The following is a 27557-nucleotide window of genomic DNA, read 5'->3' on the forward strand; positions in this document are numbered from 1 at the left end:
TTGATTCCAATAGTTACTATATCCCTGGTTCCAGTTTTGACTGGGGCCTGCAGCACATTAATAGGTTCACTAAAGTCAGAAGATCAGCAAAGATCTTTACTTCAGGATAATTAAAAAGCAGAAAAGCTTAAGATAGAGTAAACTAAGGCTCTAGCTTACCACCACCTCTTCCACGAGCTCTTCCTGCAAATCCTCCTCTAGATCCCCACTGTTGTTGTTGCTGATATTGTTCCTTCGACATGGCTACTTTTATTTCACACTAAAAGAGAAAAATTACATTATTAAACTACTCAAGAAAATAAAAGTTGCTAAATAAGTTTCTAATAACCAGAATAGCCAACATGTTTAAATAAAGTAGGCTAATTTGAAACTTTCCTCAAATTCAGTTTATTAATTAAATCAATATTTAGTATTTAATTACTTATGAATACTTGCTAGAGATGTTACTTCATTTTACTTGTCTTGAGTCCTAAAAAATATTTTTGTGAAAGCCTAGACAAAAACACTAAAAGTAACAAATGTGTCCATCCTGCTCCCCACAAAAAGTTGGTCAATGGTAAGTAACCAATGAGAAGTTTTTAAAGCATGCAAAGAACTTAAGCCTTTACAGAGAAAGGTAAATGATTAAGCTCTTTACAACAGCTAGTTTTCTCTACAAGTAAATGGATGCTTAACTTACTTTACTAAGACCAACATTGTGGTATTTCTTTTCCATTATCTTCTTCACTGGTTCTTCTTCCTTAAAAGTAATAAAGCAGAATCCACGCCTCTTATTGGTCTTGTTGTCCATGGGGAGCTCTATGGATTCCACCTGATATTAAAAAACAAATTTCAATATGCTAGCTTGCATTTTATTGACCTTAAAAGAAACACAAGTTTAGAGGGGGCAAAATGCACAAAGAAAACATGTATTTGGCACTGAAGTTCTATTCTCCTGTTTCCCCCTATTTATTCTAATCCTTTTAAGGAATTCTTCCAATTAGAACATCCATTCCATCTAAGGTCTTCACAACTATTTACAAAAATAAGCTTCACCAGGCACTGACATTTACTACCTAACTCAAGGGTCACAAATTCAAATGCCCACAAAGAAGAAGAAAACACTCAAATTTAAGAAAAACAGAATAAAAATGTATTTGAGAGAAAATAGGAAGTAGGGTGGTGAAGACTACTAAAAACTGGAGAGCGTATGCCCAAACCAAGATGGAAGCTACTACTCAGTTTGACAGATGCTGCCACACGGGAGGGCAGTGTCAATTCCCATGTTGCGTGCTCTTGCAAATATTTAAGAAAAGCTAGACACTGAGTTTTGTGGGCAATATCTCAAATCCTCAATACTAAAAAAGCATGTATTGTTTGAATCAAGCAATAAATGTCTGCAGGATGTATTTGAAGCCCAATGCCACAAATTTCTCAACTTTCATTAATTTTTTTTTTTTTTTTTTGAGACGGAGTCTGGCTCTGTGGCCCAGGCTGGAGTGCAGTGGCCGGATCTCAGCTCACTGCAAGCTCCGCCTCCCGGGTTCATGCCATTCTCCTGCCTCAGCCTCCCGAGTAGCTGGGACTACAGGCGCCCGCCACCTCGCCCGGCTAGTTTTTTTTTGTATTTTTTAGTAGAGACGGGGTTTCACGGTGTTAGCCAGGACGGTCTCGATCTCCAGACCTCGTGATCCGCCCGTCTCGGCCTCCCAAAGTGCTGGGATTACAGGCTTGAGCCACTGCGCCCGGCTCATTAATTCTTAAAAGAGACCTCTATTATCTATTTCACTAATGAGTCTGAGTTTGCTTTACTTTTAATTGAGACGGGGTCTATGTTGGCCCAGGATGGTCTTCAACTCCTGGTCTCCAGTAATCCACCCACCTCGGCCTCCAAAGTGCTGATATCACTACAGGCATGACCCATCGCGTCCAGCCTAATGAGTCTATATTAGTCTCATTAAATTTGCATTTCAATTCAATACATGCATTTCAATTGATAAGGCACTACACCCTATTCTTAATTCCTTTCCTTTTTTGAACAAAAGTCTCCTTTTAATCTGGATTTCTTCCTCTTATTGTCTGTATTTAAGAATGCTTGTCTATTTCATCTTTGTATACTCTACCCCAGCAATACTTTGCATAGAGTAGGTGCTCAATGAAAAAAATGCATCATCCAACCTTCAAAGACCTGCTAATAAAGTATTTACAATATCCTTATTCCAAAACAAATCACATAATCTGCCCTAATAGCTCTGAAAAGCCAAGTGACTCTGAGTCCATAATAGGACAATCACATTCACACTAATTTTGACATAAACTGGGTCAAAACATTTATAACATACCTCACCAAAACCACCAAAGTACTCTCTTATTTTCTCTTCAGGTGTATCTGGAGAAAGGCCACCAACAAAAATTTTTTTAACCGGCTCTTTTGTTTTCATGGCTTTGGCCCTTTTAGGATCAATCACCTTCCCATTCAATTTATGTTCTTTTTGATCCATGACCTAAGAAAATTGAAGTTTTCATTTAAAAAATACATATCTTACCTAAAGTTCAGAGAATATTAATTTACTTAAAAGTAACTATAAATACAGATAATGCCAAGCATGTGTTGACTTGCTCAAGATTAAACTGTCAAGTCATGGTGGTGATGTAACATCAACTAACATATACTAGTGTTTAAATCTAAAGGTAAGAATGGTAGGACATACACAAATTTAGCCAATTACTAGATAACCATTACCTTTTAACTGCAATATATACAAACATGACTGCTACTTCCCTTTAGCCCAGGATCAAAATGACGATTCAGTTAAAAGTTGCTTGCCTAACAAAATTTCAAAATATGTACTTCTGTGAACTGTTAAAACACATCCTTTTAACTAGGCATCTTTAAATCTATAGTATCTTTAAAGTTAGTTTCAAAATTTAGCAGAGCCTGGAACCCAAATTATTCAGGAAACAATTCCTGAACCTACCTCTATCTTCGTAAAATGTATTGGGGCAAGAACTATTATCTTCCTTCCTATACTATCAAAAGGGGGAACCACAAATAGGCAAACTCATTGTATCAAACTATCCATATGTTAATATTTTATATTAACTGATCAGAACACATAACACACTACCTTATCTACACTCTCCGATTCTTTAAATAGCACAAAGCCAAAACCCCTTGATCGCCCTGTGATAGGATCTAACTTCAGAGTGCAGTCTACAACTTCACCAAATTTGGAAAAGTAGTCCTTCAGATCTTTCTTTGTAGTGTCCCAGCTAAGGCCTCCTATAAACATTTTCCTGTAAAGACAAAAAGCAGTATTAAAATGCTTAAAAAAAAAATTGCCTTAAATATTATCCACATCAATAACACACCTTCTCCAAACTGCACCAGTTTACTGGGCAGTATATTAAAACATCATTATTCCTACATAACCACACATCAGGAACATCATATTCCAAAAAGCTGGCTTATTACTGCTGCTCCCGGACAATTACAAAATAGTGAGCAAGCAGCAAACTAAGTCTTTGAACTTGCTAAAAGATAAGTGTATACCCAAAGTAAAAATACTGTACATAAAGGTTTTCCTTAGATTACAAATTAAAAAGTTAACAACAAAAAAACAGAATCTTAGCTTCAAATTTCTCTTCCAAAGTTTATTAAACTTGTTAAAATGCTATGCCGTTCCCCACTGATCTCAGCAACCAGCATTGGTGTCTATGCTGAAGCTCCTTTTCTATGTTAACAGTTCTCTCATTAACAAAACTCTTAGCACATAAAATGGAAAATTCTACATCTCACAATTAAGTTGTGAACCAATTTTTTTGATGTGCTAAGAGTCCTTAAGACAAAAGTAATGTGCAATATAAACAATTTCGTGACAATTATCCATTGAAGCACAATCCACTAATTAACTTAGATGATTCATTTACAGTAGAACCTCAGTTAACCAGCAATAAAGTATTTAAGCTTTTAAAATGCAAAAAGTGATGGTTGGTAAGCAGAAAACCACCAAGACACTTTAAGACCAAAGGTATATACTCAAAATAAAACAAAAGATTTTAAGATGAAATCTTACTAACATTACAGCAAAACACCAGAAAGTTCAGATCTGGCAGCTTTACGTATGCTCCCTTTGTGCAAAAATGAGTAAATAAATACATAAATAAATAAAAGGCTACCCTATACCTAACCACTTTTCAACCCTTTAAAAAGACAGGACTGGAGGTTTTTAATTTTAAGGGTAAACTGTCAGAATTTGTTATGTAATGGCTAAAAATGTCACCATGGGAATCAAATCAGACTTGCTCAGCATTTTCTCATCTTTTTAACTGGGGAGGGGTCCTGGGTGGGGACTGGGATGTGACACCAACTCAGCTCCATAAAGAAATTAAAGGCCTTTTATTAGGAAACATCTCCATCTTGTGGGCTTTTAAGATATTGCCACTAAGGCCCATTCTTGGAATAAAAGGCAATTGTCCCTTGAATTAGGGTCTTTCTTCACTTCCTCAAAGACACCTGATTAACTGAGGTGTTACTGATCTTACTATCCTACCACACAGTCCTGTTTCACTTCTAATGACAAAGCAAACTTTTAGTGCAGAGTAAGTCTTAGGTATATACTGCACTTCCCACTTCAGGTTAGCTTTTCAACTCACATGTATTCTAGAGCTGGGCCATTTATATGCTCAATATTCAGGACTTCCTCAAAGTTTCCAGGCTTAAAGTAGCATTTATAAAACAACTCTGGCATTTTATAATCAAATGAACAAAAACACCCATCATGTTTTGTGTATTTGAAATGTTTATTTCTTGCCAATTCCATGGAAGAAATTTGAGTTATTTTCTCAATATACATTTTCTTTAATTTGAATAGTGTGTACCTTTTAATATACAATCTTTATTTACATAATTTGCTATAAACACCTTATTTTTAACTTACAGGTCCAGAATACTTCCTTCACAGACAGAAGTTATTTACCAACATTCACCCTGTAAAGGTGAGGGCATTGTATTTTTTAATGAGAAAGAGAACTGACTATAAAGCAATGACCTCTTGCTAAGATTAAGATGCCCATGACAAGTTCCACCAACAGAAACTTCAATTGAGATTTAACTATTACATCACCCTTTCCGTGATTACAGAAATTTCTCAATAATAACTAACAAACTTTGCAAGTATTTCAGCCTGAACACAACAGTTCTAACAAAAACATTTTTTAAGCTGTTGAAAGGCAAGAAAATTCTCTGTCTGGTCTATTCAGATATGAAGACAGAACTAGTTTTGATTGTATTTAACCAAAAAGCAATGTTTATATTGGGAAAAATATCCTTAATTTAAAATTATTAAGAAACAGAAAACAAAGAAATAAAACACCAAGAATAAGGTATGTGGTATTATTACTCTGAAGCCCCAAATGTTTTTCAGACAAGCAGCAGATTTTCTTAAATATTACCTAAGCATATCATCAGTTGGCCCAGCAAAGTGCTCTCCAAATGTACGCCCCACCTTTAGTATGGTAGTTGTTTAATATGCCTACCTTAGAGCTACAAGGGTTCATTAAAGATGCTCTCACTCCTCAACTAATAATCAAGTATCACTCATCCAGAATAAAAAACAACTTCAGCTATACAGCACTTTTGGAGAATAAGGAGCCAGGTATTATTCCACCTCCCTTAAAGCACTGCCTGCCTTCTCTTTCCCCAATTGTTTTTAACCTTCAACCATTTGAAATGAGATTTTTTTTCTAATAGCATCACACTTTTCTGCCTTCTTATACCTCAAATACTGGAATCATAATTTAACACTATGGCTCAGTCATCACTATTTTGCTAATTTAGAATACCCACAGGATCTTCTAAACTTAGCTATTTATACACCAACTCCACCTCATTTCTTCCAAGTTCTACTTTTCATTTTTGCCAGATCACCAGTTGCTGTTCTAAAATGTCTCCCTTCCATTTTGCAGAGTAAATAGCCAGCTCTCAAACTTTTCAAATTCTGTGTTAAGTCTCTAAGCAAGCACCTAAGTGGCTCTTCTTTGAGACAAATGTATTAATATTTTGGCAGCCCAAGAACACTCTGGCTTTTCCTTCTGCTCTAATTTAAAAAGGATGCTGTTCTCACGCTATGCTTAGGCTTAAAAAAAAAGGTTGCTGAACAAATAGTTGAATATGCTACAATGAACACAAACTGTACCAATTCCATTCCATCTTTACTAAATGGAACATATTAATTCCATTCCATCTCTTTCTGTTTTTGGTTTTTTTTTTTTTTTTCAGTCTCACTCTGTTGCCCAGGCTGGAGTGCAGTGGCACAATCTCAGCTCACTGCAACCTCTGCCTCCCAGGTTCAAGTGATTCTGATTTCTCAGCCTCCGTGGGAGGGATTACAGGCTGCACCACCACGCCTGATTTAGTTTTTACATTTTTTAGTAGAGACAGGGTTTCCCCTCGTTGGCCAGGCTGGTCTTCAACTTCTGGCCTCAAGTGATCCGCCCGCCCCAGCCTCCCAAAGTGCTGGGATTACAGGCGGAAGCTACCATGCCCAGCCCCAAACTCTATAGTACAGTGAGGAAAGATCTGCTAATCTTACTTATGGATAAATGGGCACTTAGTCTCTACAATGTTGGCATACATGCTCCCCCTCAAACTGATAGCGTAAGGTAATAATTATATATATATTTTTTTCTTTTTTAAACGGAGTCTCACTCTGTCACCCAGGCTGGAGTACAATGGCATGATCTAGGCTCACTGCAACCTCCGCCTCCCAGGTTCAAGCAATTCTCCTGCCTCAGCCTCCTAAGTAGCTGGGATTACAGGCACGCACCACCATGTCCAGCTAATTTTTTTTGTACTTTTAGTAGGGACAGGGTTTCACCATATTGGTCAGGCTGGTCTCGAACTCCTGACTTCGAGATCCACCCGCCTTGGCATCCCAAAGTGCTAGGATTACAGGCGTGAGCCACCATGCCCGGCTAAATTATCTACATATTTTGTATGACTTATCTTGCTTTTTTTGTTTTGTTTTGTTTTGTTTTTGAGGTGGAGTCTCGCTCTGTCGCCCGGACTGGAGTGCAGTGGCCGGATCTCAGCTCACTGCAAGCTCCGCCTTCCGGGTTTACGCCATTCTCCTGCCTCAGCCTCCCAAGTAGCTGGGACCACAGGCGCCCGCCACCTCGCCCGGCTAGTTTTTGGATTTTTAGTAGAGACGGGGTTTCACCGTGTTAGCCAGGATGGTCTCGATCTCCTGACCTCGTGATCCACCCGTCTCGGCCTCCCAAAGTGCTGGGATTACAGGCTTGAGCCACCGCGCCCGGCCTGACTTATCTTGCTTTTAAATCACATCTACTGTCTCTCCAGATTACCTCTGCTGCCTTGAATACAAAGCTTTTCATATTGCTGTCACTCCTACGTAAGTGCAAACACTTTCCAATGAAGTAGACAGAACTTCAGAAAATACCCTATGCAGCCATGTTAAAAACAACCAAAACTTGTTCAATTAGCAACAAAGATGGCCCCTCACGCTGCAATAACGTTTAAACTTCGATCCTTAGTTCTAAGTGAATCAATCCCAATTAAAATGTAGGACTTCATCTACAGTATTTTATTAACATAGCTGAATTTCTTAATCCTAGCTGTGAACTAAATACTCAGTACCCCAAGGCTGAATATGGTATTCAGTTTAAAACACCTACTCAACAATATAAGTCTCCTTGCTTTCACATTGGCTTACACCAAATTGTAAAATTAAATGACAAGCATAAAGTTATACAACTCAGCATAGATGACTATCCAAGTGTTATGTAGTATCATTCAGGAATTTAGACTGTTTTGTGGGACATTTTATCATCTTTTAATGCAAGTTTAGAAGCAATAAAGACAAAATGTCGGGGTTTAAACCCTACCCCTGACTTTTTTAAAGACCTCAATGTCTTTCTGTCTCCCAGGCTGGAATGCAGTGGCTACGTGACAGCTCACTGCAGCCTTAACCTCCTGGGCTCAGTTGGTCCTCCTATCTCAGCCTCACCAGTAGCTCAGACTACAGGTGCCCACCACCACACCTGGCTAATATTTTTGCATTTTTTCGCAGAGATCAGGTTTCACTATGTTGCCCAGGCTGGTCTTGAACTCCTGGGCTCAAGCTGCCCACCTCAGCCTCCCAAAGTGCTGAATTCCAGGCATGAACCACTCCACCTGGTCCCCTGCCTCTTACTGTGTAACATTAAGAAAAAAATATGAAAGTCCAAGATTGTCTGCCCATCTGTAAAAAGAGCATACCTCAGATATTCGCAGAGGGTTAAACTAGTTAACACACTTAAAGGACACCGAATAGTCTGACACACATCCTAAATGATTGACAAAAGTTACTATTTTCAAGGGGTAAAGCACTATAAGCACTATCTAAACATAATTTAATAAAGCAAAATTTTTATTTACTCAATGGCTTAATTTTTTAAGACTGCATAGGCTTTATAAACTTTCCAATATTAAAAGGAAAAGGCCACAATGAGTTTTATATAAACATATTCTAATATTTTCAATGCTGCCAACCTGAAATAACGCAGAAATTTTTAAATAGTCGTGTAAAAAATATATATTAAAAACTAAAAAGTAGGTGGTATTTCAACTAAGACCTTTTAAATGTAGCTTCTAAAATCACCTTGATGACTTGGTCTACCCTACATTTACGCCAATAATTTTAGTAAAGAATAATGTAAAACATAAAAGGCAATATATATGGAGTAATCCTGGCTGGTGGAAAATGTTCCGATTTAATAATCCTGGCTTTTCCCCATCAATAAACTTATTCTCTGGACTATTTAGGTCACTAGGTTTTTAACATTCCCAGTCAATACTAAGTATTTTATTCCAAGATACCTCCCCTAACAAGTCTTTATCATCAAACACCTTATTCAAGGTAAAAAGTTAGCCATTATACTCACTCCCAATTTTGGAATAGTATTCTTTTTGTGTTCTATAACTTCATTTTTATTTTTTTAGAGACGAGGTCTTGCTGTGTTACTCAGGGTAGCCTCGAACTCCTGGACATAAGCGATCAGAATCCCAAAGTGCTAGGATTACAGGCATGAGCCACCACACCCAGCCAATCCTTTAACTTTCAAACACTTCCTAACAACTTATGATCTTACATATGTGGCTTTATAACAAGTTCTGACAGTTTAAAAAATATAACAGAATGTCAACCTGATACACATTTCAGGTGTATAACTTAAATGACCAATCACTGTCATCTTTTAAAGTAATGTTACTCAGGCACACCATTAATCCTTACTGAATTTTTCCACTATTTTATCCATCATAATTATTCTTCTAAAATCCTAAAATGACAAACTAAAGCTAAGTCATTAGTTACCTAAGGGGAAGGGAGGAAGTTACAATACAACTAGATAATATCACACATTAGGATAGTTATCTTAGAAGTTGTATAAAAACTACCTTGGGAGAGAGCTTGACAAGCTTTCATCGAGTTCAAATACTAACCAGCCTTTTTAGATCTGATCTGGTATATAATTCATGAAAACCACTTTTTTGAGACAGAGTCTCGTTCTATTGCCAGGCCGTGGTGCAATGGTGCAATTCTGGCTCACTTCAACCTCTGCCTCCCAGGTTCAAGCAATCTTCCCACCTTAGGCTCCTGGGTAGCTGAGACTGTGAGCGCACACCACAAGACCCACCTTTTTTTGTTTGTTTGTTTGTTTGTTTTGGGAGAGACAGGGTCTCATCATGTTGCCCAGGCTGGTCTGGAACTCCTGTGCTCAAGAAATCTGCCCACCTCAGCCTCCCAAAGTGCTATATTACAACCGGGAAGCACCGCACCCAGCCCACTTTTTTAAAACTATTTAAACCTAATGAGACATTAAGGTTAGCTAGTAACAAATCTTTCCCAAAAAACACTTTAGTCAATAAGAATTTTGGTATTATTTCCCTATTATTAAAGAATAGGTATTTCTCTCCCCCAGCTTTCTATATACGTCAAGGTAAGTGTGAAAAATTCTATTTTTAATTCAAGACTAACATACAATGGACCAAATATTTTCAAAAAGATTTCCCTGTATTAAATCTCACTACCTCACGCTTTAGAATGAACCTAACTAAATGACTACTAAAAAGCGAAGTTGAAAAAATAAACATCTAATAAATGAAACATGACTTTTTTTTGGGAGGGGGACGGAGTCTCGGTCTGGTGCCTAGGCTGAAGTGCAGTGGCGCAATCGTGGCTCACTGCAACCTCTGCTTCCCGGTTCAAGCTCTTCTGCCTCAGTCTCCCAAGTAGATGGAACTACAGGTGCCCACCATCATGCCCAGCTAATTTTTGTATTTTTAGTAGAGACGGTGTTTCACCACGTTGGCCAGGTTGGTCTCGAACTCCTGACCTCAGGTGATCCGCTTGCCTCAGCCTCTCGAAGTGCTGGAATGACACACATAAGCCACCGCGCCCGGCCAACAAGACAGTTTTTTAAATAAACTTATTTTTCTTTTTTTGAGACAGAGTCTTGCTCTGTCGCCCAGGCTGGAATGCAGTAGTGCAACCTTGTCTCACTGCAACCTCTGCCTCCAGGGTTCAAGTGATTCTCCCGCCTTAGCCTCCTGAGTGACTACAGGCGCATGTAACCACATGTCTGGCTGATTTTTTGTATTTTTAGTAGAGAGGGGTTCCGCCATGTTGGCCAGGCTGTTCTCCAACTCCTGACCTCAAGTGATCCACCCATTTTGGCCTCCCAAAGTGCTGAGATTACAGGTGTGAGCCACCACACCTGGCCTAAAAATAAACACTTTTTTTTTTTTTTTGAGAGACCAGGTCTCACTATCAGAGTGCAGTGGCTCCATTATAGCTTCCTGCAGCCCTGAGCTCCTTCCTGGGCTCGATAAATTCTCCTGCCTCTGTCTCCTGGGTAGCTGGAACTACAAGCACACCCCCAACACATTAATTTTTTTTTTTTTTTTTAAAGAAACGGGTCATATTTTGTTACCTAGCTGGTCTAGAAATCCTGGCATGAAATGATCCTCACACCTCAAGACTTCTGAGTAGCCAATGATTACAGGCATGAGTCACTAATTAACTTTAAACGCTTAATCCAACATCTCCCTTTTTTCACTTCACTACAAGGAAGCAATGACATCTTGTATGTTTACATTTTAAATAAGCTCTCAATCAGCTTTGTAAGGTAAACTCCCATTTACCTAGAGGTTAAGGAATAAGTATTTTCCTTAACCTGAAGGTTAAGGTTCTGGTTAACTGAGATTACTACATATTCACAATTCTATAAAATTGTGTATTGGAAGTCAATTTAGGTATCAATGCTGAAGTCAGAAAACGATTTGTACCTTGGTGAATTTTTAGAATTTTCTTACGTTTTAAAATCACGTTACTTTTCAAAAGTGTAAGGAAAAATCTGTAGGAGATTCATTCCATGACATTGTCTGTTGGTTGCTTTTCGAGTATATTTTCTCACGGCTTCATCTATCTTACTCATAAGACTAAATGGGGAGACAGACTTCCTGGCTGTGTGGGCTCTGTGCTAGTCTGAAGTCTAGATAAGCAGGAGTTTACAGTCCAAGACCCAATACTTAAACTGTCACCTTGATTACTGGACAAACACCACCAGTAAATAGGAGTCTTCCCTCCCACCCCCAAATATTCTTAAATACCTAGCTCCAACGTACAATGTAATACTCCAGAAACTAAAACATGCTTACCTTTACTCCACAGGAGTAAATCACTGGCAGTATCAACTATTAGGGCACTGGATAAATACACACAAGCTATGAAAGCAGGCTATGGAGTCAATCTTCCTGTGGTGAGCATTGTTTCCAACACATAGATCAGCAAACCAAGTAACAAACATGTTGTATTACCTGAAACCACACTGTTGGAAGTGAAGCAACAGAAAGAGATCCCACGCTTTCAGCATCCAGTTCAGTGCCCTATCTACTAAAACGTTGAAGCAGAACTGAAGTCAAATCAAGCTTGGACTAACACAAGTTATGTTTCACTCCATTTGTAAATGTGCACACACTTGAGGTACACAGCTTCAAGTGGAATGGAAAAAAAAGTTATTACTCTATTCCTTTTTAAATGCTTTTCAAGCATGGCATGTATTATCACTTGAAGGCTAAAACTAATCACATCCTTCATATTGGCCATAAATCACACACCGAAATAGTATACTCAAAATGTTCTCGTATTAGGGCAGCCTTACCCTAATATTATGTGTTAGGACGATGGCAGAGTACCCAGGAAATATTAAAAACATACACTGAGTTTGTAGAAGGGGTCACATGGCTTAAGGGGAAAAAAAACCCAGATTTAAGGCAAAGTATGTGATCTCAAAAACAACCACTGAAAAACTTCAATGACATTCTCCAATTCCAAACTTAAAAAACCAGATTATTTTTAGTATCTTTCATAATAGATGAAAATTTACAATGAAAAGTATTTAATACTCCTCCCCTAAACGTTCATCTAAAGATCTGAGGGCATCCATTTCTGGAATTTTTAACTCGGGAAATTTGTCAAAGGCTCCCAAGAATGCTAACACTGAGACCAATCTACTCAGGGTCTCAACTTTACTACATACAGTAAACCCAACTGTACTGAATCAAAGGCCAGTAAATTTGGCATGAGACTACTCTAAAAGCAATTATTTTACAAACCAAACAATGTTCAGATTGCCCCAGAAGCACTAAGGTATAAGACCATAATCTCAAAAATTTAAAGCAAAAACAAGAGCCTAGTCTTTTATAATGAGACAGGCGACAACCTACAGCAGGATTCACAAAATTCCCAAATGGGAAGAATCACACTTGGGCTCATTATACACTAACCGTTAATAGGACCAGATCTACTGTCCTGTTATTAAATAAGTATTGCTGGACTTTGGCTGATAAGTGAATGGGGGGACTTTTTTGCTTCCTACCCAATCCAGCGCAGGAAAGTCTATGTACCTACCTTGTAAAACTATCTCAAAGTTAACGCAACATTGTAGTTTCCATTGATTTTTAAATTTTAAAAACTCTGCCCTCAGATAGCTTGCTACATGGCATGTATATTTTGCCAGACACTAAGTAATTTTAAAGTACCTACCCAAATGAACTGCAGCACTGCAGAGAACAGAATGGGTCCACACCACAAAGTAAAATGAGGAATTTCAATGCTTATAAGTAAAACCTACTGATGTTAATGTCGGAAAGAGTAAATCAAAGTGAACTCAGGAGGGCATACTATGGAAATAATTACTGATTCTAAAGTCCCATAGTAAACTGTAGAAACATCCACTAAAGGTGTAACAGGCATGCCTTCCTAAAAATAGCTGTCCATTCTTACATGCAAAAGGAAAAAAACCTATTTCTAAAACCAACTGATTTTTAAAGTATTTTAGGATGAAACTGTAATCACTTTATTCTCAGATTTGTAGAAGGAAATGCACACAGAACTGTGTTTAAGAAATTCAATTTGGATAGTGTATGTATTAACCAGTCTTATCCTCAATATTTACTATAAAACTGTTGCCCTTTTAATATCCCTCAAAATGGGAGAAAGAGAAAGGGACAGATATGGTGGCAAGCGCAGACACCCCCCAAAAAAAAAAAAAAAAGGTCTGAAAGTTTTTCACTCAAAAAGAAAGCCTTAATGTCTGGAACACGATGGGGCTGCATAATTGAGCAGTTAAGAAAAATCAAGTATTAGATCCCTTAAAAATAAGAACTACATTATTTTTAAGTGTAATTCTAAAATCAACCTGGGTAGGCTGGGAGCAGTGGCTCAGGCCTGTGATTACAGCACTTGGGAGGCCGAGGCGGGCCGACCACCTGAGGTCAGGAGTTCGAGACCAGCCTGACCAACATGAAGAAACCCTGTCTCTACTAAAAATACAAAATGAGCTGGGCGTGGTGGAATATGCCTGTAATCCCAGCTACTTGGGAGGCTGAGACAGGAGAATTGCTTGAACCTGGGAGGCAGAGGTTGCGGTGAGCAGAGAGCACACCATTGCACTCCAGCCTGGGCAACAAGAGCGAAACTCTGTCTCAAAAATAAAATCAACCTGGGTAATAAAATTTTACACCAATTTTATTTTCAGTAAACGACAGCTGGTCACTATCTAAAATGTTTATTAACTATGAATATAAACATTTCTCCATTTTTTCTGAGATTATTCAAAAAAGTTGTAATATTACATCATTTTAGGTAGCAGGACAAGTGTAATTACTTGAAAGAGTCAAAACACTGACCTTCAAATTTAAGTTTATAATCATTTCAAATTATTGGAAACAATTACATGAGATTCAAAGTATATAATAATGTCAAACACAGTTATAGTTTAATCTTAATTTGCTACTCTTAGCTAGCAGTGAAATCGGGCTGTTAGTGCCAACCACTCACCAAATATAGGGAATAACATTCATTGAAACTGTGACCCCAGTCTGTTGTTTTCTCTTTTTTGCTTTTCCCCTTGCCTGTTTCCCCTCTGCTTTTTCTCCAACGCAAAGCTGGACTGATTTCAGTGGATGAGACTACAGTAATAAGCAAATTTTTAAATGTTACCCTAAATGGGCTCTTAAAATAGAATGTAGCTTGTAAAGATATAAGGTAACTGCCTGCAAGTTAGTGGCCTTCTACTCTCCAGTGGTGGTGTATAAACCCCTGAAAATTCAAATATAATCCTAAAGGCAGAAAGACTGACATTTAGGGGAAGGGAAAGGATGGATAAAAAGAACAATACTCAACCTACCAGCCTCCAAAGAGAAGTCATGCAATTGTGAATACATGTCAACCAACTGTTATTAATATTCCAGCCAAATCACACTGAAAACAAAAAATCTGGTAAGAGCTGTAGTGGAAAGCCACTTTAGCCCACCTTTGAATGGTATATATATATATATATACACACACACACACACACACACACATTCTTATGAAAAGTCTGTTTACAAATATGGTAGGTAAAAGACAAACATTTTTCCATAATACACAGTGCTGCTTAAAGAACTGCTTCAGATATCTCCAGAATATTTCAGTATAACATGCATGACATTTTAAACACAACATTTTATATCAAGTAGTCTTCATATTTAGCCATTAAACTTGGAATTCCAACAAAAATATTTTTCATCTTAAATCAAATGCCAAAATTATAGTAATATTTTTTCTTGCTCGATATAAAAATATCGTTACTAATTGTTTAGCTTAAATTGCCAAACTGCAACTACATGCATTACCACAGACCAAATACCATGTAAAGGCATCAGTTTTGCCCAAAGATTACACATGATGCCTAAAAAAGTATATATCCCAGGTACAAGCCTACTGTATGTACTATGGTCTAGAATTTCCTGGGGATCAATGGGCAACTAACCAATACACAGCCTCTGCATATTATGACTACTGAAACCTTTATAATACAGAAATAAAATTTAAAAGTTTTACCATTCTTCCCGCTGTGCCGTCGCTGCTTCAGAGTGTCGTGGGGAGGAGTTTGAATGGCTAGGGAATTAACAACCGGTACAGCAACCAATCAAAATTCTAGTTTTAGTTTTTGACACTGTTAGGGTTAAAAACTTTAATTCATTTACACTTCAGTTCAACAGTAGGTAACTATAAAGTCAGCTGCTTTGCGATTTGAATTATCAGGGCTAACAGAGAGCCTGCCCCAAACAGGAAGTTACACAATTAATCATTTTGGTGCCTCTGTCCAAAGAACAGAATTCAGCAAACGAAAACCAAAATGTTAAAGATTTTAAGTTTCCAAATATCTAACATCTTCCTTTCTCAAATAAACTATATACAATTCGAGTTAGATCTGTTTAATTTTTAAAAGTTTGTTTCCCTTCCCACCACCACTCCCCCAAAACCAGCACTATCATCAAACAGCCTGACAAGAATCTGCCTAGGCTGGGTTTAACCCTATATTCCAAAGTGCTTCTCCCCTCCCCACTCTCCCTCCAAATCCTGGGCTCTTTCTCAGTAAAGGGAATCGTGTTTTCTAACACTGGGTTAAAGCGACATCTTAGTTATATCCATCAACACCTTTCTCTTTACAGTTAAAAAAAAAATTCAGACACACACACACCCCTCCCCATTACAAAAAGGAATGGAAGCCTGAACCCACGATCATCACTCAGTAATCGGAGCTAAGAAAACTCAACCAAGAACCCCGATTTAGTCCCTCCTGCTAACTCCCGTATTACGTTCCCAATCCCAAATGCTGCATTTTAATACACTAAATGCAGATTTAGGTAATATATACAACTGTTATTTCAATCAGATGAATCAAGTTAATACTAAGAAATTTGCACAAAAAAAAAAAAGGATCCCATAGCACAATACAGGATTTGTTTCTCTTAAGAGGACTATAGACCTCCCTTAGTGGGCGGGAAAGAAATCAAGACACCAAAATAGGATCCTGGGCACCGGGAAAAAAAGGGGACTGAAGGTTGTAAAAAATTAGGTTGCACAAAAAAAGTAAGTTACAATCTGTACTAACACTTGGGGAACCCAATAGCTGAGGGCGCGAAAAGGGTGCGCGGTTAGAATAACTCAGTGGGGTGGGGGAAGGGTAGACACTAGGCCGGAGATAGGACAGCTCCAGTCAAGTGCAGGCCCCATCGACTAGGAACTTAACCTGAGCCCGCGGAGCAAAACCAACGTACCAACAAGAAAGTCGGAGCATTTCACCGGACCCAATTTGGTCTGCACGTCAAAATATAGGGCCCGTATGAACATGCCATTGTGCGATAGCGTATGGTGAAGAAAATGAGTAAGTCCTTAGGCAAACTTATTCAAAATCCCAAGAAAACATTCGGCCTGAGGCCAACTAGGGAGAGGCAGAGGTGGACAACCTACGCGTTCCCCAAAACATGCGCTTATAAACAATCGCATCGTTTCAGGATGGTGGAGAAGCACCAAATAAACCTTAGCAATACAAACAGGGAAGCTTTTTGTGTCTGTCTGCGTTTTTACGCCCAAGATTTTAGAAAAAGGGAAAAAGAGGGGACAGCACGAAAAGGAAAAAAGGTACCCCTCCACAGGCGGGAAAAAATCCTGGCGGCTAAGTCGGTGGGAGGAGACCCATGGCGAGGGAGGAAAGGAGGGCGGGCCGAGGAGCAGCATGGTGACGGCTAAAGGTGGAAACGTGTGTGATGGGGGAGGGGGGCGATAAGCAGGCAAAGGAAGAAGGAAATGAAGGTCCGGGGAACCCAACATAGAAAAGGGGACACCAGAACAAGGAGGCTACAAGGGGGCCCGGAGAACGGGCTGAGAGCGGGAACCAGGCCTAATGGCGGGGGAATGAGGGGGAGGGGGACTAGTTGGGCCTGACTATCCTGGGCTGCCCCTTACTCACCCTTCATCCTCCTCGTTCTTACTGGCGTCAATCTTCGACCCCTCCGACTCGGCGCTGCCCCCTTCGGTGCCTCCAGACGCGGTTCCGCCCCCGGTCCCGGCTCCGCTTCCCGCCGCCGCCGCTGCCCCCTGTGTCGCCGCCACCATGGCTCCCTCCTGCTCGCCCGCCGAGCCGCCTACCGCCGCCGTTGCCGCCGCTGCCGCCCCGTCCCCGCCGAACTGCTCCTCCGACATAGTGCTAGTGTCTCCGCCGCTGCCGCCGAGACTACACCCGCCGCTGCCGCGAACCGAAACTAGCAGCAAAGTAATCCCCGCCGCTGCCGCGCGCCCGCTCTACCTCGCGAAGCACACAAGACAGGGAAGGCGCGCGCGTGGCTGCAAAGGCTCCTGCGCCTCTCCCTGGCCTGCCCCCTTCGCCTCCCACTCTCGCGCGGCGCACACTCCCGCTCTCTCCCGCTGCACTAAAAAAGAATAAGCACCAGCGGCGGCCGCTCTTGCCTCCTCCTCGCTTTAATGGCGCCGCCGCGGACCACCTAAAATGGCCGACGGAAGAACGGCGCGTCCCGGTCACGTGATGCGAGAGCGCGCCCTTCGCGCGTCCCCCCCACCCCTCTCCCCCTAGGTTTTTTTTTTCCCTTTCCTCTTCGGTCCCGCCCTCTCGCTCCCCTTTATATCTTCCTCTCACGCTCGGCGTCGCACAGCTTGGGGGGGCCTTTAAAAGGAACCGGAAGTGTCGTGAGCTAAGACGGTCGCGCGGGGACCATCGAGAACAAGGAGTGCTGTTTCGAGTAGCGGCTAGAGGGGCCCCATGCCTCCGCCCCCGCCCTTCCGAGGATTCCTGGAGTCCACTCACCCCTCCCCAACACTCCAGTAGCAGGCGGGAGCAGCAGCATCAGGCTGGGGTGTGGCTGCATCTCCGCGAAGGCGGCCGTTCCCCGTGCAGCTGCGGCGTTCAGGTGGGGGAGGGGAGGCTCACACCCTGCGGCGGCTTAAGCCTGGATGTACGCACTCGAGGAGGGAATTAGCCCTGAGATGTCAGCCCTGTGCCCCTGGCTCTGTCCACCCGGACGCCTGCGGAGCGCCAGGCGCCGCCGCGGACCGCGCGCGCACTGATTGCCGCAACTCCTCTTCCTGCCGTCGCCGCCCGGGACTGGGTGACATTGAGGTTTTCGCCTATCGCCACTGGGCCGATAGGGCTTCTTTTTAAGGTTTGACTTTCCAAGTAAGATTTTTGTTTGCCTGCTTTTCTCCTGAATTTTTTTTTTTTTTTTTTTGGTCGAAGAAGCCGGTAACTTGCATATCTTAAGGAAAACATCGTTTTTGCTTTGCTTTTGTTGTTTAAAGATCCTAAAAGGTACCGTGATTCCTTTACGTTACTAATAATTGGAAAGTGTGTTAAATCAACGGTTCGCTTAATGTTCTTTAGTCCTTCTACATAGAATATATAAATGTCATGAGTCATCTTTACGAGCTTTATGAGTTTGTGTTCGGGTTTGGGTTTTTTTGTTGTGTGTGGTTGTTGTTTTGTTTTGTTTTGTTTTTTTGTAACACCGTTAGGCCTTTCACTAAGGTGTGTAAAAATACACCTATTAAAAATTCCCGATGCCTCGGCTGGAGACTGGATTATTCGGGCTTTGGGATTTGCTGCTTCCAGCAGTATCCTTAGAAGAAAACGAAGCTTTTAGGTACTTCTGTAGTTAACAAATAATAATTCGCCTGTTTAGTAAGTGTTCGGGCACGGGGGAAACAAAGACGAGTTTGCAGAATCCAGCAAAAACCTTAAGAGTTTAAGTATTTGGGACAGGCTTGATGGTTCACGCCCGTAATCCCAGCACTTTGGGAGGCCAAGGCGGGCGGATCATGAGGTCAGGAGTTCGAGACAAGCCTGACCAACATGGTGAAACCCACGTCTCTACAAAAAATACAAAAATTAGCCGTGCGTGGTGGCGGGTGCCTGTAATCCCAGGTACTCGGGGGGCTGAGGCAGGAGAATGGCTTGAACCCGGGAGGCGGAGCTTGCAGTGAGTGGAGATCGCGCCATTGCACTCCAGCCTGGGCAACAGAGCGAGACTCCGTCTCAAAAGAAAAATAAAATTTAAGTATTTGTTTTTCCACTATAGTTAAACGAGTTTGTATTAGTTGGACACTATCCAAAAATCTCAAAGGAAGATTATAAATAAGTTTTATTAATCAAATTAGAATTTACATTAAAGAATAATTAAAACTCAAGAATACAAGTCAAATTCTGAAAACGTCCTAAAAATATAATCTTACCAAACTCCTGTAATAGTCAAGTCATGTAAAGATAATACCAAGAATGTTTATCTTAAAGTGGTAGTGACTCCACATTTGTCTCCACTTGCCAGAATATTAGCAAAGGATAAAGTGGGTGTGGTGCTGAAACCATATATTCCTGGTTAGAAACAACTAAGATGATTGACTGAAGGGAAGTCTGTTTAATCTTTCTGGCTTCAGGCGAGGGTAATTATCATTTATTTTGATCTTAAGATATCATTAGACATAGCCACCTTTTGGTAATAGTAACTTTTCCAAAAGGTTCATCTTGATTTCCCATGTAGCTTAGGAGCTTCTGGAATTCTTAGAATTTATGTCAAAAATTCCAGACAACCTAGGAATGATTTTAAAGCTAACAACTTTACTATATGCTTTATGAGGATGTATGATGTCTATATCACCGATAGCTCTTCATATTGTGGCCAAGATCTCTACATCCAGGATGTGCTCCTGCATCTACGCTATATTCCTCTTGGAACTCACTTAACTTCTGGCAGATGTGGTGACTCACGCCGGTAATCCAGCACTTTGAGAGGCAAAGTCAGAAGGATTGCTTGCCTCGAAGAGTTGGAGATCAGCCTGGGCAACACGGTGAGACCTTGCCTCTACAAAAAGTCAGAAAATTAGCCTGGCGTGGTGGTTCCTGTTGTTCCAGCTACTCCTGAGGCCAAAGTGGGAGGATCACTTGAACCTGGAAGGTGGAGACTGCAGTGAGAAAAAGGCAGAGTGAGACCCTGTCTGAAAAACAATTGTTACTATTTATGTGAAGTCTTCCCAGGCTTCCTGGGGCAGAATTAATCATCCCTTTTCACAGCCCTTTATCTTTACCTCTGTTATTCTTAATTGTCTTTTACTAGACCATGAGTTCTTAAAAAACAGAGTGTCTTCTATGTATCCCTCCCTCCCTAACACACTGTCTCTCACACACACACACACACAGCAGCAATATATCCACACTATATAATTGCCAGTTGAATTATTGAATGACAAAATACCAGGTATGTCCAACTTGCTAGGTTAAGGGGCTTTCAAGCACACTAGGTGTTCTTCCAGGGACTTGAAAGTCTCCTCTCCACACCATCTCATTTCATTTCTGGCATTAAAAAACAAAAACAAAAACCACTTTTGGCCAGGTGCTGTGGCTCATGCCTACAATCCCAACACTTTGGTAGGTCAAGGAGGGAGGATTGCTTGAGCCCAGGAATTTGAGACCAGCCTGGGCAACGTAGCAAAACCTGTCTCTACAAAAAATTTTAAAAGTCAGTTCCTGCCCACCCAGTGATGCCTTGGGTTGTGTTTCACCCGTTTCTTTTGCCGGGTGCGGTGGCTCACGCCTGTGATCCCAACACTTTGAGAGTCCGAGGTGGGTGGATCACTAGAGGCCAGGAGTTTGAGATCAGCCTGGGCAACGTGGTGAAACCCCATCTCTACTGAAGATACAAAAATTAGCTGGGCATGGTGGCGCACGCCTGTAATCCCGGCTACTGGGGAGGCTGAGGCAGGAAAATTGCACGAACCCAGGAGGCAGAGGTTGCAGTGAGCCGAGATTGCACCACTGCACTCCAGCTGCGCAACGGAGTGAAACTTTGTCTCAAAAAAAAAAAAAAAAAAATTACCTAGGTGTGGTAGCCTAAGCCTGTGGTTCCAGCTGCTCAGGTGGCTGAGGTGGGACGATTGCTTGAGTCCAAAATTCAAGGCTGCAGTGAGCAGCGATCATGCCACTTCACTCCAGCCAGGACGACAGAGCAAGAGCCTGTGTCAAAAACAAAAAAACAAAAAAAAATGCTTCTTCAAATGATGACCTGCTGATTGATGTACGAAATTTCTTGAGAATTAAATAAAACTTTTTGTTAACACATTCATAGGTAACGATTAATTGTTTAAGTGGCTGAAGATGCTGTATTAGACTTGCCCTAAACGCTAGAAGGAAGCAGTATCCCCTTTCAATGTACAGGACATGAACTGTTCCACTGCTTCAGGAGATTCCCAGTGTGTTTCAGATAACACACTAAAATGCTAGATCGTCATTGAATTTAGCCTTCGTAAAGCAATTATTCTCTGCAGCAAAAACTAGAGTTCTTGTAAAAGGCCAAAAATGAAGTCCATTTGAGAATTAAACTGGAATCACTTTTACCTAGAACAAGATGCATACACCTAAGCCAAGGAAATCGCAGTTTTCATTTGCTAGATGCACTCTACAAACGCAGCAGGAGGTTTCCCTATGTTCAAATTTTTAAAGTATTAATAGGATATGTATGCCAGTTGGCAACCTGGAATAAACAGTGTGGAAGAAACAGCCGAAGAACCTATTTTTTAATACAAGGTACGCATACTTGAGCTGCTTCTACAACCATGTTAAACAGCCTATAACCTATCTGGACCTATTTGCAGAACACCTTCAGTGGGATTTGAGCGTTTTGTTGGAGAGTTAGTTTGTAATTTTATGTGAAGTGACCAATTGCCCATGCAGTGAACATTCCCTGTCGTCTCCCTTGGTTATCAGGAAGCTTCACTTTATTCAATAAATAAAAGCCCTATCAACTCTGAAAAGTCAGGTTTTACTTCAGCAGTAAAGTCTAATACTGTAGAGTCAGTTCTGCTTACTCATGAGGATATCAATAGTTTGCTTTTAGATACGGTTTTTTAAAACCTAGCTAAAAGAATTCAGACAAAGCTGATCACATGCCTGTAGTCCCAGCTACTCAGAAGGCTGAGGGAGGAGATTCCCTTGAACCCAGTAGTTCAAGCCCAGCCTGGGCAATAGAGTCAGACCCCCATCTCTTTAAAAAAGAAAAAAGAATCAAATAATAAGGAAATACACTGCTCTCACTCCAGCCCTACATATCCAACTGCCTCTTTGACATCCCCACTTGAATGTTCACAGGCATCTCAAACTTTAGATGTCGAAAACAGCTCTATTTTCCCTACAAACCTGCTTACTTGGTCTTCCTCTTCTCAGTAAATGACATCTCCACCCACCCATATGTTCCTGCTAAAATCCAGGGAATCATCTTTGATATCACCCCTCCTTCACCCCCCCCACATCCAATCAATCACCAACTCCTCCCACCTCCAAAATATATCTTGATTGATCTAAATGCTTCCTAGAACATAAATACTGGGGTAGTTTCTAGGTAGCTCTTCACATTCAACCATGCAACACATTAATGATTGCATGTCCCAGCACATGTACATTTCCAGTGCTGGGAAATACAAATGATCAAAATAGGCAAGGTCTCTGGTCTCATGGAGCTGACATTCTAGTGGCAGAGACAAAGGACAGACAAAATAAATAGATATGTAATATAATTTTAGGAAGTAATAAGAAAAAAAATGCTAGACATAGGGTATGTGCAATAGGGCAGTCAGAGGAAACTCATCAAGGAGGTAACTTTTCAAGTAGCACCCTGAAGAAAGTAAGAGAGAAACCATACACTTAACTTAGGGAAGACTTTACAAGGCAAAGGTACACCTGAGGCAGGAGTGTGATTTGTGCTTACAATGAAAAATGGAGTCCAGTGTGGCTAAAGTGAAGGAAAGCAAGTATAATAGATCATACCTGAGAGGTATCCAGTAATGAGGTTACTCAGGGTCTTGTAAATTGGTTAGCACTCTACTTTTATTATCAAAGTCATGAGAACCCATGGAAGGGTTTTGAGCAGATGAAGAACATGACCTGATTTTAAGTAGAAGATTATGGATGCTGTGTGGACAGTGGACTGTGGGAGGACATCAGGGAGATGAGTTAAAAGGGCACTGTCATGAATGGACTTTTTTTTCTTTTTTTTGAGATAGGATCTCACTCTGTTGCCCAGGCTAGAGTACAGTGGCACAATCATGACTAACTGCAGCCTTAACCTCCTGGGCTCAAGTGATCCTCCCACCCTCAGCCTCACAAGTAGTTGGGACCACAGGTGTGCACCACCACACCTGGCTAATTTTTGTATTTTTTGTAGAGGTGGGGTTTCGCCATGTTGCCCAACCTGGTCTTGAACTCGTGAGCTCAGGTAATCTGCCTGCCTCGGCCTCCCAAAGTGCTGGGATTACAAGCATGAGGCACCGTGCCAGGCCATGAATTGACTATTTTTTTAGCCTTTCTTGGTTAATTTCTTCTGAGAAGGCAAATCTACAAAGAGGGTGTTATTTACACGTGGTCATGTGACTCTGTTTTTCCTAGAAAGATATTTTTCTACAAAGAAAAATCATGCTCTAATGACAATAAGGGATCATTCAAAATTAAATAAGACTTGAATTAATATATATTGATCATATTTCCAGTAAAAACTCAGACTAGCGTTTTCATCCAATGCAATATTTTTTGCTTCATTTTCTACCCCTTTCTGAAGTTCTGGAATGAGATTTTGATTAGCTACTGCAGGTAGAGTTTGTCCATAATGTCACAGGATCCTTTGGGTGTTGCTTTGCCAGCTGGAAACCTCTGCGGTTGGTGGTTTAGCCTCTGCTACAGTTTTGCTCATGCTCTCTGGGCATGAGCTTGGCCTATCAGGCTGCACTCCACTTGCACTACCAGCCCAGATCTCATGCCTGCCAAGGGTGAGCCAGGCACGGAGCAGCGAGGGGTGTGTGAGTGAGTGAGCAAGCAGTCCGGCCACTGTGTACCATCAGGCACACCGGCTGCTACAGCAAGGTCGGCAGCTCCAGGCACCAGCATAGGCACTGGCTCCATGCGAGGCTGCAGCTGGACAAGACATACTGCAGGTGGTTTCCACTGCAGGCACCAGTGTCTGGACAAGGGGAACACAGTGGCACGTGAAAGCTCAAAGACACCAGGAACCACAGAACCCCAAAGTGGATGTTACAGCATGTCACAGCCCTAGCCCAGAACCCTGAGGTCTGGTCTCCCAGAAGGGTCACAGCTCTTCTCTCTTGTCACCCACAGTGCGGGGAGTGGGGGGACATGTTTCAGCCCATTTGTGTTACAGCTCTTTCAGTCCTGCCACCCCGCTCCAGCCTGCAGCTCCTGGACTGGCCCAGCCCCACCACTGCTTACTATTGTGTGGGGCAGCTGCCCAGTGCCAGCAGAAGGCAGGAAGGCTATAGAGTTACAGCTCTGACTTGGGGAATCATGAGGTCTGGGCCCCCAGAAGGGGTGTGACTCTTCACTCCCACAGTCTGGGAGAGTGTCACTGCCCACAGCTTGGTGAGCCAACCAGAAAAGTGTTATAGTCCCTTTAGCTTCCACCAGCAGCCACAGCTCCTTCCACTCCCACCATTTGGCAGGTCCCAAGTTCTTGTCCTACATGCAGGAAGAATAAGGTTATGCGGGCAACTGGAGGGTGAGCAAGGCGGAGAAGAGCTTTATTGGGAGATCAAACAGCTCTCAGTGGAGAGGAGACCTGAACTGGGTGTATCCTATCTGCAGGCAGGCAGTCCTGACCAGGGTCTGAGTATAACTGAGTCCAGGGTTTTTATGGGCTCAGAATGGAGTAAGTGCATGCTGATTGGTCCATGGGCAGGAGGAAGTGCATGCTGACTGGTCCATGGGCAGGAGGAAGTGCATGCTGACTGGTCCATGGGCAGGCCTGGAAAAAGGTGCCTGGCCTATCCAGCCACTTTTAAGGTTCTTTTAGCTGCTAAGTTTATAATTGTCCCACTTCGTTTGCAGGAGTTGCAGTTCAAGAGAAGAATTACTGAAAGAGTATACAGAAGAGTCAGGGTTTTCAGATTAAGGTTCAATTTGGAAATATTGAAAACCTAAGAAAACGTTTGGGAAAGTGTCTCTGCCCTGTGGCTCTTTGGGGCCTTTTCCTTTGTTGCAGTGGCTCTCAGTTATTGGATATTCCTTACTCCGTAAGAGCTGCCTCCGAATAATCGCTTTCTCATGCCAGGGCTGAGAGTTCTCAGGCTCTCAGACTCGGTACAATTGCTTAAAAGTCACACTTCAAATATAGTAACACATAATTAGATAGTACCTCTATAGGAGGGGTTTTTCTGTTTAATTTATATCCTTGATGTTTTGGCTACTGTAGTAGACATTTGCTACTTGGGGCATCAATTTTTCCTTGTCTTAATAATAAATAACATAGGAGAAACAAGTGGAGCAAGAGGAGGGAATAAAGAACAGCAAGCCAGCTCATCAGAATGAACTCATCACCACTGGGAGCATGCACAGCCCCTAAGTCAGCCAGTCACATTTGAAGAACTTCCCTTTGATTTTTTTTTTTTTTTTTTTTTTTTGAGAAAGAGTCTTGCTTTCTCACCCAGGATGGAGTGCAGTGGTGCAATTTCAGCTCACTGCAACCTCCGCCTCCTGGGTTCAAGCGATTCTCATGCCTCAGCATCCTGAGTAGCTGGAATTACAGATGTGGACCACCACACCTGGCTAATTTTTGTATTTTTAGTAGAGGCAGGGTTTTGCCATGTTGGTCAGGCTGATCTCTAACACCTGGCCTCAAGTGATTCACCCACCTCAGCCTCCCAAAGTGCTGGGATTACAGATCTGAACCACTGTGCCCAGCGCCCTTTGATTTTATTTTAGTTTTTTTGAGGTGGAGTGTCGCTCTGTCGCCCAGACTGGAGTACAGTGGCCCAATCTCAGCTCACTGCAACCTCTACCTCCCAGGTTCAAGCGATTCTCCTTCCTCAGCCTCCTGAGTAGCTGGGATTACAGGCACCCACCACTACGCCTGGCTAATTTTTGTATTTTTAATAGAGACAGGGTTCCACCATGTTGACCAGGCTGGTCTCGAACTCCTGACCCAGTGATCTGCTGGTCTTGGCCTCCCAAAGTGCTGGGATTACAGGCATGAGCCACCACACCCGGCCCCCTTTTGATATTTGAAGAAATACTCTCCTATTGGTCATAAACAGGGCATGTAGCTAAGGGAACCAGCTACTAGCAGCCATTTCACAACAGAAAAATCCCTATGAAGACAGGAATCAAAGAGCAAGGAAGAGTTACTGAGATGTGATAGACAGGATACCAGGTCATGGGCACATTCTTTGAACTACCAGATCAACTTCTCCCTACAGCTATCTCTGCCTCTAGGCTTAGTCACATGATGCAATACATTCCCTTTATCATTTAAGCTAGTTTGGCCAGTTTATTTCTCTAAATCAAAGGTATCCTAACTGATTTGTTGATTGTCAACTTTGCATTATACCGCCCACTTGTAACATCTCTGCCTTGAAGAGGAGAAACCGGGAACATTTCCTAGAATCCCCTTCCCGTTATGATTCCAAGTTAGGATGTGCCAGTAAGTAGTGCTGTTTTAGTCCCTTTTGCCTGCTATGACAACATGACACAGACTGGGTAGCTTATAAACAACAAATTTATTTCCCACACTTCTGGAGGCTGGGAAGCCCAAGATCAAGGTACTAGTAGATTCTGTGTCTGGTGAGGGCTTATTTTCTGATTCATAGATGGCACCTTCTCAAGAGTCCTCACATGTGGAATTGATAACACAGATCTCTGGGATCTCTTTTGTAAGGGCACTAATCCCATTCATGAGGGTTCATAATCTAATCACCAATGAAAGGCCCCATTTCCTAGTACCTTTATCGCAGGAGTTAGGATTTCCACATGACCTTTGGGGAGACACATTCAGCCCATAGCAGGTACTCACAACAGAATAAGAAGGCAAAGCAAGGAAGCTTTTATTCTCGGGATGTGGAACCATCACCCACTTTTCCCAGTAAGTTGTGGCCATTTTCAGTTTCTCAGTTTCTCCACCAGCTACCACTTTGCAGTTGTGTCAGCCAATCACAACAGCTTCCCAGACTTCATGCAAGCTTCTGCTTGAGTCCAAGGTGGCCATAAATGGCAGCTCCTCAAGCTCCTCCACAGACTCTGGTTTCTTAGTTTCTCCATGAGCTCAGCTTTTTGATTGACTCCAATGCTTCAAGCCAAAGTCATTAGTGAATGTTCTACAATCCTTCAGTGGCAACTCCAGACCTTCACTC

The 27557-nt window shown here is 41.7% G+C and overlaps 1 protein-coding gene across 4 annotated transcripts in view; it reads right to left on the reverse strand.

Annotated features, from left to right (window-relative positions):
- The window catches only part of HNRNPD (heterogeneous nuclear ribonucleoprotein D (AU-rich element RNA binding protein 1, 37kDa)), a 21569-nt gene extending 3319 nt beyond the window's left edge, over positions 1 to 18250 (reverse strand). Inside the window, exons 1-7 of one of the 4 annotated variants that reach the window (XM_011941753.1) lie at positions 17341 to 18250; positions 15426 to 15482; positions 3108 to 3276; positions 2322 to 2483; positions 680 to 811; positions 160 to 259; positions 1 to 47 (exon numbers count right to left, since the gene is read on the reverse strand). The exon at positions 1 to 47 is cut by the window's left edge and continues 100 nt beyond it. In XM_011941753.1, the coding sequence (XP_011797143.1) occupies positions 1 to 47; positions 160 to 259; positions 680 to 811; positions 2322 to 2483; positions 3108 to 3276; positions 15426 to 15482; positions 17341 to 17573 (900 nt within the window). In that variant the 5' untranslated portion in view covers positions 17574 to 18250. The remainder of the gene's footprint in view (positions 48 to 159; positions 260 to 679; positions 812 to 2321; positions 2484 to 3107; positions 3277 to 15425; positions 15483 to 17340) is intronic. The other 3 variants (XM_011941754.1, XM_011941755.1, XM_011941756.1) reach the window with 3 other exon arrangements.
- Between the last annotated feature and the right edge of the window lie 9307 nt (positions 18251 to 27557).

The sequence above is a fragment of the Colobus angolensis genome, unplaced genomic scaffold, assembly GCF_000951035.1.
Source record: "Colobus angolensis palliatus isolate OR3802 unplaced genomic scaffold, Cang.pa_1.0 Scaffold200, whole genome shotgun sequence".
Lineage (NCBI taxonomy): Eukaryota > Metazoa > Chordata > Mammalia > Primates > Cercopithecidae > Colobus > Colobus angolensis.